Below are 16,695 nucleotides of genomic sequence, written 5' to 3' on the forward strand. Positions count from 1 at the left end.
CCCCTAATGTTAAACCACTGATTTGCTAGAATCTTAAAAAAACCTTTTTTTGCTCTCAGTTTATGTGACAGGGCCTATCTTTACAGTCTTCAATAACGATGTAACAACTACTTAAATATGGGTACAGTTAAGCCTTTATGACTTTGCCTAGTTTTAAGAAAGAAGAAAGAAAGAAAGAAAAAGGGAGAAACTGACTCAGCAGAATGAACAAAGCTGAATTCCAGGGACTACTGAGAGGCTAGAAACAAACTAATTCCCACCCCAGGACCCACCCCAGGAAAGGCTCAGTTCTAGAACTCTAGGTCCCACATTTGAAAGCAGGGCTGAGAAACAGGCTAAAATCTAGGGGACTGGTTGTCTACAGTGTAGCCAGGAACTCACCATAACGACCACCTCCTCATTCACTGCAGAAGAAAGAAATATAGTTGAACCAAAGAGGCCCCAGACCCAGGGCCATCAAACACATTTTCACAGCAAAGGAAGAAGCCCTATCTTCTGTTTTCAAAGGCTAAATGAAAGTATTGAAAGGTAAACCTCCAACACCCCCTTCCTTGTGCCACAGCTTGAAACCACCACCACCACCACCAAATACTGGCAATAGGCGTATATCCCTCTGATAAAAAATTGAAGAGTCCTTTTTTATTTTTATTATTTTTAAAAGATTTTTATTTATTTCTCAGAGAGAGAGAGCGCGCGCGTGCTTAAGAGCACAAAACGGGCGGACGCCTGGGTGGCTCAGTGGGTTAAGCCGCTGCCTTCGGCTCAGGTCATGATCTCAGGGTCCTGGGATCGAGTCCCACATCGGGCTCTCTGCTCAGCGGGGAGCCTGCTTCCTCCTCTCTCTCTGCCTGCCTGCCTCTCTGCCTACTTGTGATGTCTCTCTGTCAAAAAAAAAAAAAAAAAAAAAAAAGAGCACAAAACGGGAATGGCAGGCAGAGGAAGAAGCAGGCTCCCTACTGGGAGCTCTTGCTGGGGGGGGTGGGGGGGGGTGGTTCTGATCCCAGGATGCTGGGATCACAACCTGAGCCAAAGGCAGTTAGCTTAACCCACTGAGCCACCTAGGCATCCCTCTTTTTCTTTTTTTTTCTTAATATTTTATTTTTTTGTCATAGAGAGAGAGGGAGCACAAACAAGGGAAGTGGCAGGCAGAGGGAGAAGCAGGTTCCCTGCTGAGTAAGGAGCCCAATGTGGGACTCCAACCCAGGACCCTGAGATCATGACCTGAGCTGAATGCAGACGCTTAACTGACTGAGCCACCCAGGCGTCCCAAGACTGAAGAGTTCTTGACAAGAAAAAAATGAATGGCCTCAGAAAAGAGACCTATAAATAGTGACATCTGGGGCACCCTCCAAACAAAATGTGTGGGTGACTATCCAATCACCCCAAAGTTAAATCAAACCAAACTAACTGATAAGCCCTACACAAAAAACACTTTTTTGTTTTCAGTTAAGTGCTTCATTCTAAAATGTGAACCCAAAATAAGGATCATTAACCATTTCAGGAAAGCTTCCATATGAAAGAAAGAAACTGAAAGAAACTAAGAAAACAAAAGAACTTGGATAAAACAGCAACTATGTTAGAAGCAAAGGAAAACAAAAAAAGAGCAAAAAACTGCAAGTAACAACACCCTTACAGAAACAGGACAAGCTATAGCATCCATGAGACAATAAAAACCTTCCCCCGGGGCCGTGGTGGGTTATAGCCACTCTGGTGGCCCAGCCTCACAAAGACTCTGTCTGGCTTGCCTGGCTTGCTCCTACCTGCCAGGGAGCCCAAAGGAAGAAGGTCAGCTCCTCTGAAGGGGTGGAGTCAGGGGAGCCCAGGGGAGCCCGGAGGTTGTCAGCTAAACATACAGTGGAAACAAAGCCAAAAGGGCAAGAAAGTATAAATCTTTGGATGAAAAAGTGCACAAAGGGGAAAAGGGGAACCAAGGGAGTAGCTTACCAGGAAACTAAAGACAGTGTTCCGTAGAAAACAGAGAAATTTAGAATGAGGACGGTCCAGTCTCTGATGAAGCAGGAGAGAAAGAAGCCAAGTTTGATTAGTATCATACAACCCATCTTATCATGGGTCCATCTCTCTTCTTGTACAGCCCAGAGTAATATTTTTATCAACTATTTTGTAGACACAGTGCTTTCAGTACGTCTAGTAAGGCTTTTAAGAAAGCAATCCCACCTCATCCCATTTTTAAAGTATAAACAACTTTTTTATTTTTTAGGTAAAATCATTTGGTGGTGGTTTATCTTTTTTGGTACAGCCAGGAAACAGTGAGATACTGAATGTGCAATGCTTTGTCTTAAGTGTCAGCTTAACACTCTACAGATGGGAGGCAGTTTTTATATGCTATTATACAAAACACATTAAACGGCAGTTTGGAGTCACACTTGTACATTTACTATGCCTTGAACATTTTAACTTACTTCTGTTGCCATGTTGTTGTTGTTGTTGTTTTTTAATTTAAAGATTTTTATTTATTTATCAGAGAGAGAGGGGGAGAGAGCGAGCACAGGCAGACAGAATGGCAGGCAGAGGCAGAGGGAGAAGCAGGCTCCCTGCTGAGCAAGGAGCCCGATGTGGGACTCGATCCCAGGACGCTGGGATCATGACCTGAGCTGAAGGCAGCCGCTTAACCAACTGAGCCACCCAGGCATCCCTGCCATGTTGTTTTTAGTGGAATTGTTTACTAAACAACACTCCTTGATCTTGGCTGTCCCTATCAGAACTGCTTCCACTCTGAAACATCTTTGGGTAGTGCTAGTCCAGTTTTCCTATAACTTTGTTAATGAGCTGTGAAAGACTGAAAACGTATGTATATTACATTAAATTGTGAATTAGTGGGACTTATGATATAACATCTTACCAACATTTCAAGATACTGGTAAATGAAACTTCAAAGGAAAATTTACTTCCAAATTTTAAGCTGGGATAACTACTTAGAAAAGAATCACAACTACCCAGCTTTTTAGATATTCAGTACATGTATCAAGAATTGTGTACAAATTGACAGCGTGGAGGTTCCTCAAAAAGTTGAAAATAGAGCTACCCTATGACCCAGCAACTGCACTACTGGGTATTTACCCTTAAGATACAAATGTAGTGATCCGAAGGGGAACGTACACCTGAATGTTTATAGCAGCAATGTCCACAATAGCCAAACTATGGAAAGAACCTAGATGTCCATCAACAGATGAATGGATAAAGAAGATGTGGTATATATACACAATGGTGCAGCCATCAAAATAAATGAAATCTTGCCATTTGCGATGACATGGATGGAACTAGAGGGTATTATGCTTAGTGAAATAAGTCAATCAGAGACAGACAACTATCATATGATCTCCCTGATATGAGAAAGTGGAAATGCAACGGTGGTGGTGGGGGGGCTTGGGGGGGTAGAAAAAGAATAAATGAAACAAGATGGGATCAGGAGGGAGACAAACCATCAGAGACTCCTAATCTCACAAAACAAACTCAAGGTTGCTGGGGGGAGGGGGGGTCAGGAGAGGGTGGTGGGGTTATGGACATTGGGGAGGGTATGTGCTATGGTGAATGCTGTGAAGTGTGTAAACCTGGCGATTCACAGACCTGTACCCCTGGGGCTAAAAATACATTATATGTTTATTTTTTTAAAAAATGTGTAAAAATTGAAATGTCTGAGTACTGATGTTCAAAACAAAATGAAAAAAAAAAAAGTTTAAAGAACAGTACAACAGCAGCAGCAGCAGTAGCTGGGGTGTTTACTCTTTGCCACAATGTATTATTTGTTACATGCCATGTTTTATATGCATTAACTCATTTAATTCTCACAGTGACATTAACCCCATTTGACCTCTAAGTAGAGAAACTGGCACATCAAGATTAAATGATATGCTCACACAACTGGTAAAGGCTGAAGACAGATATAAATCAGGAACTATCCCTGAAGTAGACAGAGTTGGAAATAGGAGAGAAAAGATGAGTATTTGAAAGGTTAGTTCAAGAGATCCAAAATTCAATTAATTAGTCCTGGAAAGAGACTAAAAAAATACTAAGGGAAGAAATCATCAGAGAACCAGTACACAACAATTTCCTAGATTGACAGGACTTTCTGAGTACCAGTACAATATATAAAAGAGCAACTATACCAAGAAATAATGTGAAATTTCAGAAAAATGGGGATGAAGAAAAAATCTTAACGATGGGGTGGAGGAGAGCGTAAAAGCAAGAGAGAATGAGAAAGAGGGGCACCTGGGTGGCTCAGTAGGTTAAAGCTTCTGCCTTCGGCTAAGGTCATGATCCCGGGGTCTGGGGTCGAACCCCACACTGGGCTCTCTGCTCAGCAGGGAGCCTGCTTCCTTCTCCCTCTCTCTCTCTGCCTGCCTTTGCCTACTTGTGATCTCTGTCAAATACATAAATAAAAATCTAAAAAAAAAAAAAAAAAGAGAGAGAGAGAGAAAAGGAGGGGGAGAGAGAGGGCTCCCATCTATAAGGATCAAGAGTACAAACAGCCTTCTCAAAACCAACACTCCACACTAGAAAACAATAAAATGTCTCCAATTCTGAGGTAAAATTACTTTCTAAAAGCTTTGATTTCTACTCTTAGTCAAACTATCAGTCAAGCTGTGAGTGTAAATAAAGACATGTTTAGATAAACACATGACCCATGCACACGTGGGAGTTAGGGGCATCAGCTTTGAGTGCTTAGTTGAAAATCTGGGTAAAATTTTGGCTCCTCCCAAAACTTAATTACTAATAGCCTAAGGCTGACCCAAAGCCTCACTGGTAACATAAACATATGTTATGTTATTATTATGATCAGCACACACTTTTAAAAAAGATTTTTATTTATTTTTAAGAGAGAGAAAGTAGGGGGAGGGGGAGAGGGAGAGCAGGGAGCCCAATGACATGATCAACACTAGGATTCATCCCAGGACCCCAGGATCACGACCTGAGCTGAAGGCAGATGCTTAACCTACTAAGCCACCCAGGGGTGCCATATTTTGTATGTTTTATGTATTATAAGCCTGGGTGGCTCAGTCATTGGGCATCTGCCTTCAACTCGTGAGCCTTCAGCTCAGGTCATGGTCCCAGGATCCTGGGACAGAGCCCCGTGTTAGGCTCTCTGCTCAGCAGGGAGCCTGCTTCCTCCTCTCTCTCTGCCTGCCTCTCTGCCTACTTGTGATCTCTGTCTGTCAAATAAATAAGTAAAATCTCTCCCTCTCTCCCTCCCCCTACTTTCTCTCTCTCTTAAAAATAAATAAAAATCTTTTTTGAAAGTGTGTGCTAATCATGGGAGGCCTGCTTCTCCCTCCACTCTCCCCCACTTGGATTCCCCGTAACTGTCTCTGTCAGATAAATAAATAAAATCTTAAAAAAAAAAAAAAAGCTAGAAAAAAGAACATGTTTTTAAGAAAATCATAAGGAAGGGGGTGACTTGCTGATTCAGTTGGCAGAGCATGTAACTCTTGATCTTGGGGTTGGAAAATTTGAGCCTTACATTGCTCATTATTTTAAAATAATTATTTTAATAATAAAATAATAATTTAAAAAGTAAAATATTTTAATAAAAAAATTTTAAAGTAAAATTATTAAAAAAACAAAATATTTTTAAAAATCAGAGAAAATACATTTACAGTACTATATTTACTGAAAAAAATCTGCATATAAGTGGACCTAAGCAGTTCAAAACCATGTTGTTCAAGGGTTAACTGTGTAAGATCTAAAAAGAACTTACCTCTGAGGCACCCTTTTCTAGGAAGCTACTGAAGATGTTACTTCCATTTTTTTTTTTTTAAAGATTTTATTTATTTGACAGAGAGAGAGAGAGATCACAAGTAGGCAGAGAGGCAGGCAGAGAGAGTGGGGGAAGCAGGCTCCCACTGAGCAGAAAGCCCAATGCGGGGCTCAATCCCAGGACCCTGAGATCATGACCTGAGCTGAAGGAAGAGGCTTAACCCACTGAGCCACCCATGGGCCCCCACCTTTTTTTTTTTTTTTAAAGAGAAAAGGAAACAAAGATTCCAAAATGAGAGAGAAGTCAAGAATGACAGCTGTGCAGTAGGCTCGAAAAGCAATCAGTAAAGCCTAGAGCAGGTCCGGGGCTTTAGGAAGAATGTTTTCATGAAAAACAAAAACAAAAACAAAGCGGAAACTGAAAATTCCTCTGACATATTTGTATGGAAAATAGGGTTTTACAATTTATTGGAGACACTAGGAAGTATTTGTACTAAGTGTCATAATTGGATAACAGAACATTAATTAATGCAAAGAAGATGTAACTTAATGGGAGAATGAAGGGATGAGAGATGGGAATGGGAGGTGCTGAATGAAAACTAAAATTTCTTCATCCATGATAGTAAGTCAAAAAATATCTAATTCTGGAAATGAAACTATAAACATTACAACTGATTTTGCAGAAATAAAACAGATGGTAAATGAGTACTATGAATAACTGCATGCCAACAAACTGGGTAACCTGGATGAAATGGACAAATTTCTACAACCATACAACCCTATCAACTTTGAATCATGAAGAAATAGAAAATCTGAACAGACCTATAACTAATTAGAAGAATGAGTCACTAGGGGTGCCTGGGTGGCTCAGTAGGTTAAGCCTCTGCCTTCAGCTCCAGTCATGATTTCTGGGTTCCAGAATAGAGCCTCGTGTTGGGCTCTCTGCTCAGCAGGGAGCCTGCTTCCCCCTCTCTCACTGCCTGCGTACTTGTGATCTCTTTCTCTCTCTGTGTCAAATAAATAAAATCCTAGGGGGGGAAAAAAAAAAGAATGAATCATTCATCAACACCCTTCTCGAAAAATAAATAAAAATAAAATAAAATAAGTAAAATAAAAAAGCCCTGGACCTATCCTGGTGAAATCTAGCAAACATATGAAGTAGAATTATCAACAATCTTTCTCAAAATCTTCCAAAACTGAAGAGGAAGGAATACTCCCAAACTCATTCTATGAGGCTAGCATAACACTACAAGAAAAGAAAACTACAGCCCAGTACTGCTTATCAATACCAATGCAAAATTCCTCAACAAAACAGTAGCAAACGGGTATCAGCAGCATGGTAAAAATACTGCACATCATGATCAAATGATATTTATTCCTGCAATGCAAGGATGGTCTGACATACAAAAATTGATCAATGCAATATACTGCATTAACAGAATGAAAGGGAAAAAACACAAGATAATCTCAATGAATGGAAAAAAAGCATTTGACAAAATTCAACATTTCTTCACAATAAAAACATTCAGCAAAGCAGGAATAGAAGGAAACCATCTTAACATAATAAAGGTCAAATGTAAAGAGAAAAAAAAAACCCACAGCTAATATAATATTCTGTGATGAAACACTGAAAAATTTTCCTCTAAGGTCAAGAAGACAAGCATGCCCTCCCCTCACTTCTACTAAATTATATTGGAAGTTCTGGCCAGAGCAGTTAGGCAAGAAAAATAAATATGAGGCACTCCTATTGGAAAAAAATAAGTAAAATTATCTCTATTCACAGATAGTATGATCTTCCATACAGAAAATCCTAAAGATTACACACAGAGTTAGAATACACAATTCATTAAAATTGCAGGATACAAATCAACACATAAAAATCAGTTGCATTTCTATACACTGACAGTGAACATGATAAAAGCAATTTAAGAAAATAATTCCATTGACAATAGCATAAAAAGAATAAAATGCTTAAAAATAAACTTACCCCCCCAAAAATTAAAAAAAAAAAAAAACTTACTCAAAGGAAGTAAATGACTTAAACATTGAAAACTACAAAATACAGCTGAAAGAAATTAAGACATAACAAATGGAAGACATACTATGTTCATGTTTTGGAAGATTTAAAATTTTTAAGATGATGATACTACCCAAAGCCATCTACAGATTCAACGTAATTCCTAGGGATTCAAATTCCTACAATGTTTTTTATGGAAATCGAAAAACCCACCCTAACTTTCACATGAAATGTCAAGGGACCCAAATAGCTAAAACAATTATAAAAAAATAAATAATTATAAATAATCATAAAAAAATTATAACAAAGATTGATGTCTCACACTTCCTGATTTCAAAACTTACTCCAAAGCTACATTAACCAAATCTGTATGGCAGTAGGATAAAAACAAACGTACACACTAGTATAATAGAATAGAAAGTTCAGAACCTTGAGGATATTATGCTAAAACTAAGCCAGTCACAAAAAGATAAGTTATACTTCCACTCATGTGAAGTATAAAAAGTGGATTCACAGAAAGAAAGATGGTTCCCAGGCGCTGGGATGAAGGGAAAATGGGTAGCTGTTTAGTGGATATAGAGCTTGAGTTTTACAAAATAAAAAAGTTGTGGAGATCCACTGCACAACAATGTGAATATACTTAACACTATTATGTATACTTAAAAATGGTTAAGATGATAAATTTTGTTATATGGTTTTTTTCTTTTTAAGATTTTATTTATTTATTTGAGAGAGAGAGACAGTGAGAGAGAGCATGAGCGAGGAGAAGGTCAGAGGGAGAAGCAGACTCCCCATGGAGCTGGGAGCCCCATGCGGGACTCGATCCCTCCCGGGATCATGACCTGAGCCGAAGGCAGTCGTCCAACCAACTGAGCCACCCAGGCGTCCCTGTTATATGATTTTTACCATAATTATAAAAACCAGAGAAGCCAGAAATAAATTCTTGTGTAAATGTCAAATGATTTTCAAAAAGAATGCTAAGACCATTCAACGGGGGAAAGGACAGTTTTTTCAACAAATGGTGCAGAAAAAACTGGATATCCGCATGCAAAAAAATGAAGTTGGCCCCTTATGCTATTCTATATACAAATGGATCATAAACCTAAACATAAGAGCCAAAACAATGAAACTCTAAGAAATATAGAGGAAAAGTGTAACATTGAATTTGGCAATGATTTCATGGATACGACATCAAAAACACAGGTAACAAAAGAAGAAAATGAATAAACTGAACTTCATCAAAACTAAAAACTTTTTTTTGCTTCAAAAGGCACTACCAAGACAGTGAAAACACAGTCCATGAAATGGGAGAAAATATTTGTAAAGCTTACCTCTGATGAGCTTTATTATCCAGAATATGTAAAGAACTCCTACAACTTAGTAAGACTAAAACACCTCAATTAAAAAAATGGGCAAAGGTCTTGAATAAAGAAGATCTCTAAAGTTGATATATAAATGGGCCAATGAGCACATGAAAAGCTGTTCAACATCACTGATTATTTGGGAAGTGAAAATCAAAGCCAAAATGAAAAATCATTTTTTCATTCTCATTGGAGTGGCAATTATAAAAAAGAAAGCAGTAAATAACAAGTGTTTGGGAGAATGGGGAAAAACTGGAACTCTTGTGCACTGCTGATAAAAATTACAAAACGGTGCCACTGCTAAGGGAAGTAGTATGGTGGTTCTCCAACAAATTAAATACAAAACTACCATATGATCCAGCAATTCCACTTCTGGGTATAAACCCCCAAAACTGAAATCATGTATTTGAAGAGGTATCTGTACTCCCATATTCGTAGCTGAATTTTTCATAGTAGCCTAGAGGTGGAAGCAACCTAAGTGTCCATGGATGGATAAATTGATAAACAAAATGTAACATACACACAATGGAATATTTTTTAGCCTTTTTAAAAAAAAAAAAAAAAAAAGGAAGATTTTTTTTTTTTTTTTAAAGTAAGCTCTATGCCCAATATGGGGCTTCAACTCACAGCCCTGAGATTAAGAGATGCATGCTCTACCGACTGCGCCAGTTAGTCATCCTTAAAAAGGAGGAAAATTCTATTATATGCCAGAGCACGAATGAACCTTGAGGATACTATACTAAATGAAATAAGCCTATCAAAAAGGACAGATATTATGAGATTCCACTTATATGAATGGTGGTGATGGCTGCTGAATATTGTGAATATGAACTTAATCTCACAGAACCAGACACTTAAAAATGGTTATAATGGTGAATTTGGTGTTTTACTACAAGACACAACACAACACTCCTTCCCCCAAAAAAGACAATGTCTAACACTGATTTTAAAAAACAAAAAAGGGAAGGGGAAGGTTATTTTTAGAAATAAGCAGTTAAATACCAGAAGAAATCAAATCTAGAGAAGGAGACTTGAGGATAAGGAAGGCGTAGGGGTGGTTCAGGAGCCTGCTGTTTCCTATTTCAAGCTGAATGTAGTATTGGCCAATTTTCAAATCTCCATATATGTACTACACTTTGACAAGAAAATTAAAACTTAAATGTCCAGTTTGTATGAGGGAAGAATAACAGAATTTAATGTAATGAGTTGGTCTTCTGAGGACACTGGAAACCTGAAACCCGAGCAATGACTTTGCTTTTTCCCACTTGAGGATGTAGCTTTGCCAATACAGAGTTTTGTTCAAGAACCGGGAGAGCCGTATGTTTTTAAACATTCCCTTACATGGAAGAGTTGTTTTCTCCAATGGTGATGCAAGCCCTGCTGATAAAAAGAATAATGGGGTCGTAAGAATTTGGCTATTTTTTCTGTGGTGACTGGACTTTCCTATTCAAAGAGCATCTGATGGCTAAGAGCCCCTTAGCCCAGGGCCCAGGAAAAGGCTTTGCCAAGACCTGTGACGCCACCTCCCTCCCACTGTGTAAATATAACTTAACTTACAGTTTGGGTGCATGAATGCCAACCAGTAAGTAACTCGAAAAGTTCCAATGAGTTAACTCCTAAATTTCTCTGACTCAAAACACTGAGTTAGGGGCACCTGGGTAGCTCAGTTGGTTAAGCAACTGCCTTCGGCTCAGGTCATGATCCTGGAGTCCCGGGATCAGGTCCCACATCGGGCTCCTTGCTCGGCGGGGAGTCTGCTTCTCCTGCTGACCTCTCTACTCTCATGCTCTCTCTCTCTCTCTCTCTCTCAAATAAATAAATCAAATCTTAAAAAAAAAATTGAGTTAAAAAGTGTCTTTATTTCATGTAGTCAATATGAAGAAACACTAAGTCTGGGTGTTTGTATGTTTTATTATTTCCAGCTATAGAGGGAAATAAAAGCTTAAAAAATAGTGACGCCCTTTCAAAAATCCATTTATTTGGGAAGCCTGGGTGGCTCAGTTGGTTGGGCAGCTGCCTTCGGCTCAGGTCATGATCCCAGCATCCTGGGATCGAGTCCCACATCGGGCTCCTTGCTCGGCAGGGAGCCTGCTTCTCCCTCTGTCTCTGCCTGCCATTCTGTCTGCCTGTGCTCGCTCTCTCTCCCCCTATCTCTCTGACAAATAAATAAAATCTTAAAAAAAAAAAAAAAAAAAAAAAAGAAATCTTAAAAAAAAAATCCGTTTATTTCACAAATGAAAAGCAAAACTAATGCTACTATTAGGTATGATCAATCTTCCACTGCTACAGTTACAAATTCTCATCTAACCCTTTTAAAAAAATTAACCATATTGGGGGCATCTGGATGACTCAGTTAAGTGTCTGACTCTTGATTTCAGCTCAGGTCATAATCCCAAGGTTGTGGGATCAGGCCCCCAAATTGGGCTCTGTGCTCAGCATGGAGTCTGCTTGGCCCTCTTCCTCTGCTCATCCCCTCCACTTGCACTCTATCTCTAAAATAAGTAAATAAATATTTAAAAGAAATTAACCATATTATCCTTTATCAAGTTTCACCGTTAACTCCATAGCACAAAGATTTTGCAGAGGCTTGAATTTCGTCATGCTTCTGACACTCTGACCATGGAAATAATCAATAATTTGTTGAATTGTTTAAATAACAGTGTTACAATTAAAACTTGGAAAATGAAGTTTGTATAAAGACAATCATCCATAACCTGGAAAACTAAAAACACTGTTAGTATTTAGGATATTTAAAAAACTGAACTTACTGGATAGTGATTAAAGGCCCGGATTCCGATGTCAACTCACGTAAGAGTTTGAAACCTGGCAAAGTAATCTCATTTCTCTACCTCTCAGTTTCCTCTTATTTAAAGTGGGGAAAGCAATATTTTCTTTATAGAGTAATGGAAGTATTAAATGAGATGATAAGCTTAGCATAATACCTAGCACACTGTATTATATACTAGATGGTATACAGCTATAAATATTTGGTATAAACACTTAAAACTGGAATCTACCTGTATATATGGTTGTTTTTTAATGTATAGTTTATTGTATATGTAAATAATCTTTTAATATTTAAGGAAGTATGTAATTCTAATTAATAAGTGAAAATTGTCACAAATCCTCTTAGGTTTCTGTCCCCCATTTTTTTTAAATTCTTTTATCTTGGAAAATACTTTTTAATTTTGGCAGTGGCATCTGGCTGCTTACGTACTATTTTTTTTTTTAAGATTTTACTTATTTATTTGACAGAGAGAGATCACAAGTAGGCAGAGAAGCAGGCAGAGAGAGAGGGAAGCAGACTCCCTGCCAAGCAGAGAGCCCGAAGCAGGGCTCGATCCCAGGACCCTGAGACCATGACCTGAACTGAAGGCAGAGGTCCAACCCACTGAACTACCCAGGCACTGCCTTTTGGCTATTTTTAATAATGCTGCTATAAATACTTGTGTACAAGTTTTTGTGTGGACATGTTCTTGTTTCTCTTGTGTATACAGCTGACCCTTGAACAACACGGTTCGAACTGCATTAGAACTGGTTCACTAATGCACAGATTTTTTCCATACTTTGGCAAATTTTTTGGAGATCTGTGACAACTTGAAAAAAACTCGCAGATGAAATGAATAATCTACAGATACTGAAAAAAAGAAAAAGTCAGATACTATTGTAAATATATGGTGTGTTATATATGTAACATAAAAATATATTAATCGACTGTGTTGTTGGTAAGGCTTCCTTCTGGTCAACAGTAGGTTACTAGTAGTAGTTAAGTTCCAGGGAGTCAAACTTATACATAGATTTTTGGTTGTACAGTGGCTGGCACCCCAACCCTGGTGCTGTTCAAGGGTCAACAGTATACCTAAGAATGGAACTGATGGGTCATGTGGTAACTCAAAAGTTTAACTTTTTGAAGAACTGCCAGACTGTTTTCCAAAGTGGCTATACCATTTCACATTCCCATCAGGAATGCAGAAGTTTCCAATTTTTCCACCTCTTCATCAGCACTTGTTATTTAACCTTTCATTTCTAGTCATTCTAGTGGATCCAAAATGGTATCGCATTAGCGTTTACTTAGAGTGGAAATTAGTGAATGGACAATACAAAAACAATTAAAAAAAAAAACAATGAAACCAAAAGGTAGTTCTTTGAAAAGATCAACAAATTGACCTACCTTAAGCTAGACTGATCAAGAAAGAGAAAGATTTAAAGTTACTAGAATCACAAATGAATGAAAAGAAATTGCTACTGAATTTAGAGAAATAAAAAGGATTATAAAGGAATACTGTAAACAAGCAGAGAGCCCGAAGCAGGGCTCGATCCCAGGACCCTAAGACCATGACCTGAGCTGAAGGCAGGTCATATGCCAACATATTAGATAAGTTAGATAAAATGGATAAAATTCTCAAAAAAGCACAAACTACTGAAACTGACTTGAGAAGAAACAGTATGAACAGACCTACAACAAATGAAAAAGACTGAATTAGTAACCAAAAGACTACCTGCAAAAAAACCCCCAACCCCAGATGGTTTCACTGCTGAACTCTACCAAACATTTAAAAAAAAAAATTAACACTAATTTGTCATAAACAATTTCAAAAAACAGAGAAGTCACACAGTTTTCAGATACAGTGCCAGGATTCAAATCTAGGCCATTTGACTCTACAGTCTTGACCACTATACTAAACTGTCTCTCTGAATAACTAAATAAATTTGAGAACATTGTAAGCCATCAGGTCATTACTTTGTATTATCCAACTTCTGTAGTTTACTTTGGTATTTACCATTTATCTTGTCTAGATAGAAAAAGGTTGGTCTGGGGATCTGAGAGAAAATCATTTACATGATTGATAATGTTGCTGCATCTCATTCATGGAGCAAAAGCATGGCACCTGTTAAACCTCTTCATACATTTTTATTTCAATGACTTCTCACACCAATGCCATGAGATAGGTACTACTATTACTCTCATTTTCTAGATGAGGAAACTGAGGAGCAAGGTGGTCACCCAGATAGCAAAGACCTGAATTTAAATCCCAATCTGTCTGGTCCCTGCTGATCTTCTTTTCTACTATGGAAAGCCTTTCCTTTTCTATTCACTCCTCTAGCATGGCCAGTATCATGCTTGAACCACCTCTGATAGAGCTCTTGGTAAGCAGACACCCTGACCTTTTATTTACCTGTATGCTCTCGCTGGCCGGAAGGCAGAGAAGGGGTGTGCTCCCTCACTGTCTCCTGACTGAACAAACAACTATCCAAAAGCGATTATTAAAACTCCTCAATTTAGATACTTCATTCCCACTCAATTACTATACAGCATTGAAATGATGAACTGTAGGTTCTCTTACTCTTTTATTTATTTGACAGAGAGAGAGAGAGATCATAAGTAAGTAGGCAGAGAGGCAGGTGGGGGTTGGGGGTGGGGGAAGCAGGCTCCCTACCGAGTAGAGAGCCTGATGTGGGGCTCCATCCAGGATCCTGAGATCATGACCTGAGCTGAAGGCAGAGGCTAAACCCACTGAGCCATCCAGGTGCCCTTCTCTTACTCTTTTAGCTCATCTAATATTATATAGTTATTATATGTACTTTAAAGTTATTAAACTCAAAATTTCAAAAAACAAACAATTTTAAAGCAAGGAAATCTAGGGAATACTTTAAATAAGATTGCTTTTGTGCTCCAAACTAAGAATGCCTTCTATTATTTAAGAAGTCTCCTGAAAATGCACTTTTTTTAAAATCATGGGAAACAGTAGTTACACTAATATATGAAATTCCATTTCCTGAAGGAAATAAGATATCTGACAGAACATTTTAGCTAGCAAATTTTCTGTCAACATACACAAAACTTAGATTAGCCTATACGTTGCTATAGGTTCCTATACTTTAAGTTCCTATACTTATCTCTTCCCCTAAAGAATTAACGACAACCTCTTTAAGCAGTGATCCAACATCAGTCTCCAAGTCAGCTTCAGCCAGAAACTATCAAATGCACAACAACCCTAACTCTGAAAAACCAACAATGATTTCCAAGATAATTATTCCTACCACAAACTAAAGCAACAAATAAACACAAGCACTTTAAACTTAATACTTTCATAGTTCTGATAACCCTTTCAAAAATGCAATATTAAAAAATTTATGAAATCTACCTTTCATCTTCAGTTAATATTAATCATTATTTGCTGGGGGAAGGAGGTGATTAAACTATTGCCTTAAAGTTAATGGTTGATCCAAAATTTGGAAAATCTGCTCACATTTTTATTGGTTTAAACTGGAATGTGTGTTCTTACTTTATCTTTTGAAATTCTTTCTTTAAATGCTCATTTTTTCTTCTTGGTAAATTTGCATCTTTGCCTTAGAAATATGAGTACTGGTTCAAAAGTGCAAATATGAATCCTTCTAATGGTTCCTGGTTACAGTAGAATGCATGATACAGGAGGAACTTTGTAAGAAGTGGAACAGAACTAGGTCAGTGGCCAATTTACCTGTCTTTGCCCCTTGGTTTCCTCACCTGTAAAACCGTAAAAATGATCATACCAACTTTAAATGGATGTCATGAGGACTAAAGCCCTTGCATAAGCCTGGTACAGAGTGAAAAGATCTGGCCCTATTTCCCTTCTTTACACCCAAAGATGCCTGAACATACCAGCTATTTCATGCCTCTGTCCTGACCTTACATAGGTTTCTGACTTAGGGTGCCCTTGCCAGCATCAGCTGTAGAGTTCCTTACCCCACTTCTTTGGCTATTACAAATGATTACTTGTTATTCAAAACCCTCTCCAGATAATCATGTTCCTCACATGAAGTTAAACTTCTCATCTTGATTTATAATTACTCCTTAACCAGCCTCTGAGGAGGTCCAATGGCTCATTTACCTCTAGATTTCTCAGTACCTGCCCAAATCCTCTGTACCACAGTATTAACAAAGTATCAAATGTGCAAGAAACCAAGAGCCTTGGAGTTAAAACTATAATCACAGGTTTGACAGTTTCATGTTTAAGGTGAGATTTTTTTAAAAAGTCACCTTACTGTATACAGTTAGGCCACCCTACTCATGTAAAGAAACACTAGGAGTAAATGTTCTTGTCATTTTTAATTTTTTCTTCCATGGCAGCATCCTGCTTTGGATTTGGATCACATGCTGACTACATTGGGACTATTTTCAAACAACAGAGCACACTGATGTACTTTTCCTTTCAAAAGCAAGGGTGCCAGCTATTGTGCTAGCCCCTGTCACTCACCTCAGCCACCTGCTGGGTCCCCACTCTGTGCTGAACCAGCCCCTCCATATTTGTAGCCATGGTGAAGCAAGATCATTAGAGAACCTGTTTGGAAAGATGCAGCAACTTCTATCAGGTGGGGAGAAACCAGGCTACTTGAAAAAAAATCAGAAATCAAAATTCATCTTTGGTACTATCTTGTGCAGATTCCGCCCTCTATAGAAGACACAGCTACAAGGCTAAGCATATCTGGATATGCTGCACCACCTTCTTCAATTACAGGGACCAAAATCAATTAGCAGAAACGTTTCAATATGGAAACAAGACTTCTCCTGGTAAACACAGACAAAGATGAATTCGGAACTTTAATTATCAGGTCTCTTGGGTT

At 38.3% G+C, this 16,695-nt stretch overlaps 1 protein-coding gene across 3 annotated transcripts in view; it reads right to left on the bottom strand.

Moving 5' to 3' along the window:
- The window catches only part of NR2C2 (nuclear receptor subfamily 2 group C member 2), a 96,488-nt gene that overhangs the window by 65,228 nt on the left and 14,565 nt on the right, over window positions 1-16,695 (bottom strand). For 2 of the 3 annotated variants that reach the window (XR_004276148.1, XM_032360335.1), the window contains exon 2: window positions 16,329-16,412. The exons of the other annotated variant lie outside the window; for it this stretch is intronic. Coding sequence is in view for 1 of the 2 variants with exons in the window: in XM_032360335.1 (XP_032216226.1) it covers window positions 16,329-16,388 (60 nt within the window). In the remaining variant the exon portion in view is untranslated. The remainder of the gene's footprint in view (window positions 1-16,328; window positions 16,413-16,695) is intronic. 3 annotated transcript variants of the gene reach the window in all.

The sequence above is a fragment of the Mustela erminea genome, chromosome 1 (genome assembly GCF_009829155.1).
Source record: "Mustela erminea isolate mMusErm1 chromosome 1, mMusErm1.Pri, whole genome shotgun sequence".
NCBI classification, from domain to species: domain Eukaryota; kingdom Metazoa; phylum Chordata; class Mammalia; order Carnivora; family Mustelidae; genus Mustela; species Mustela erminea.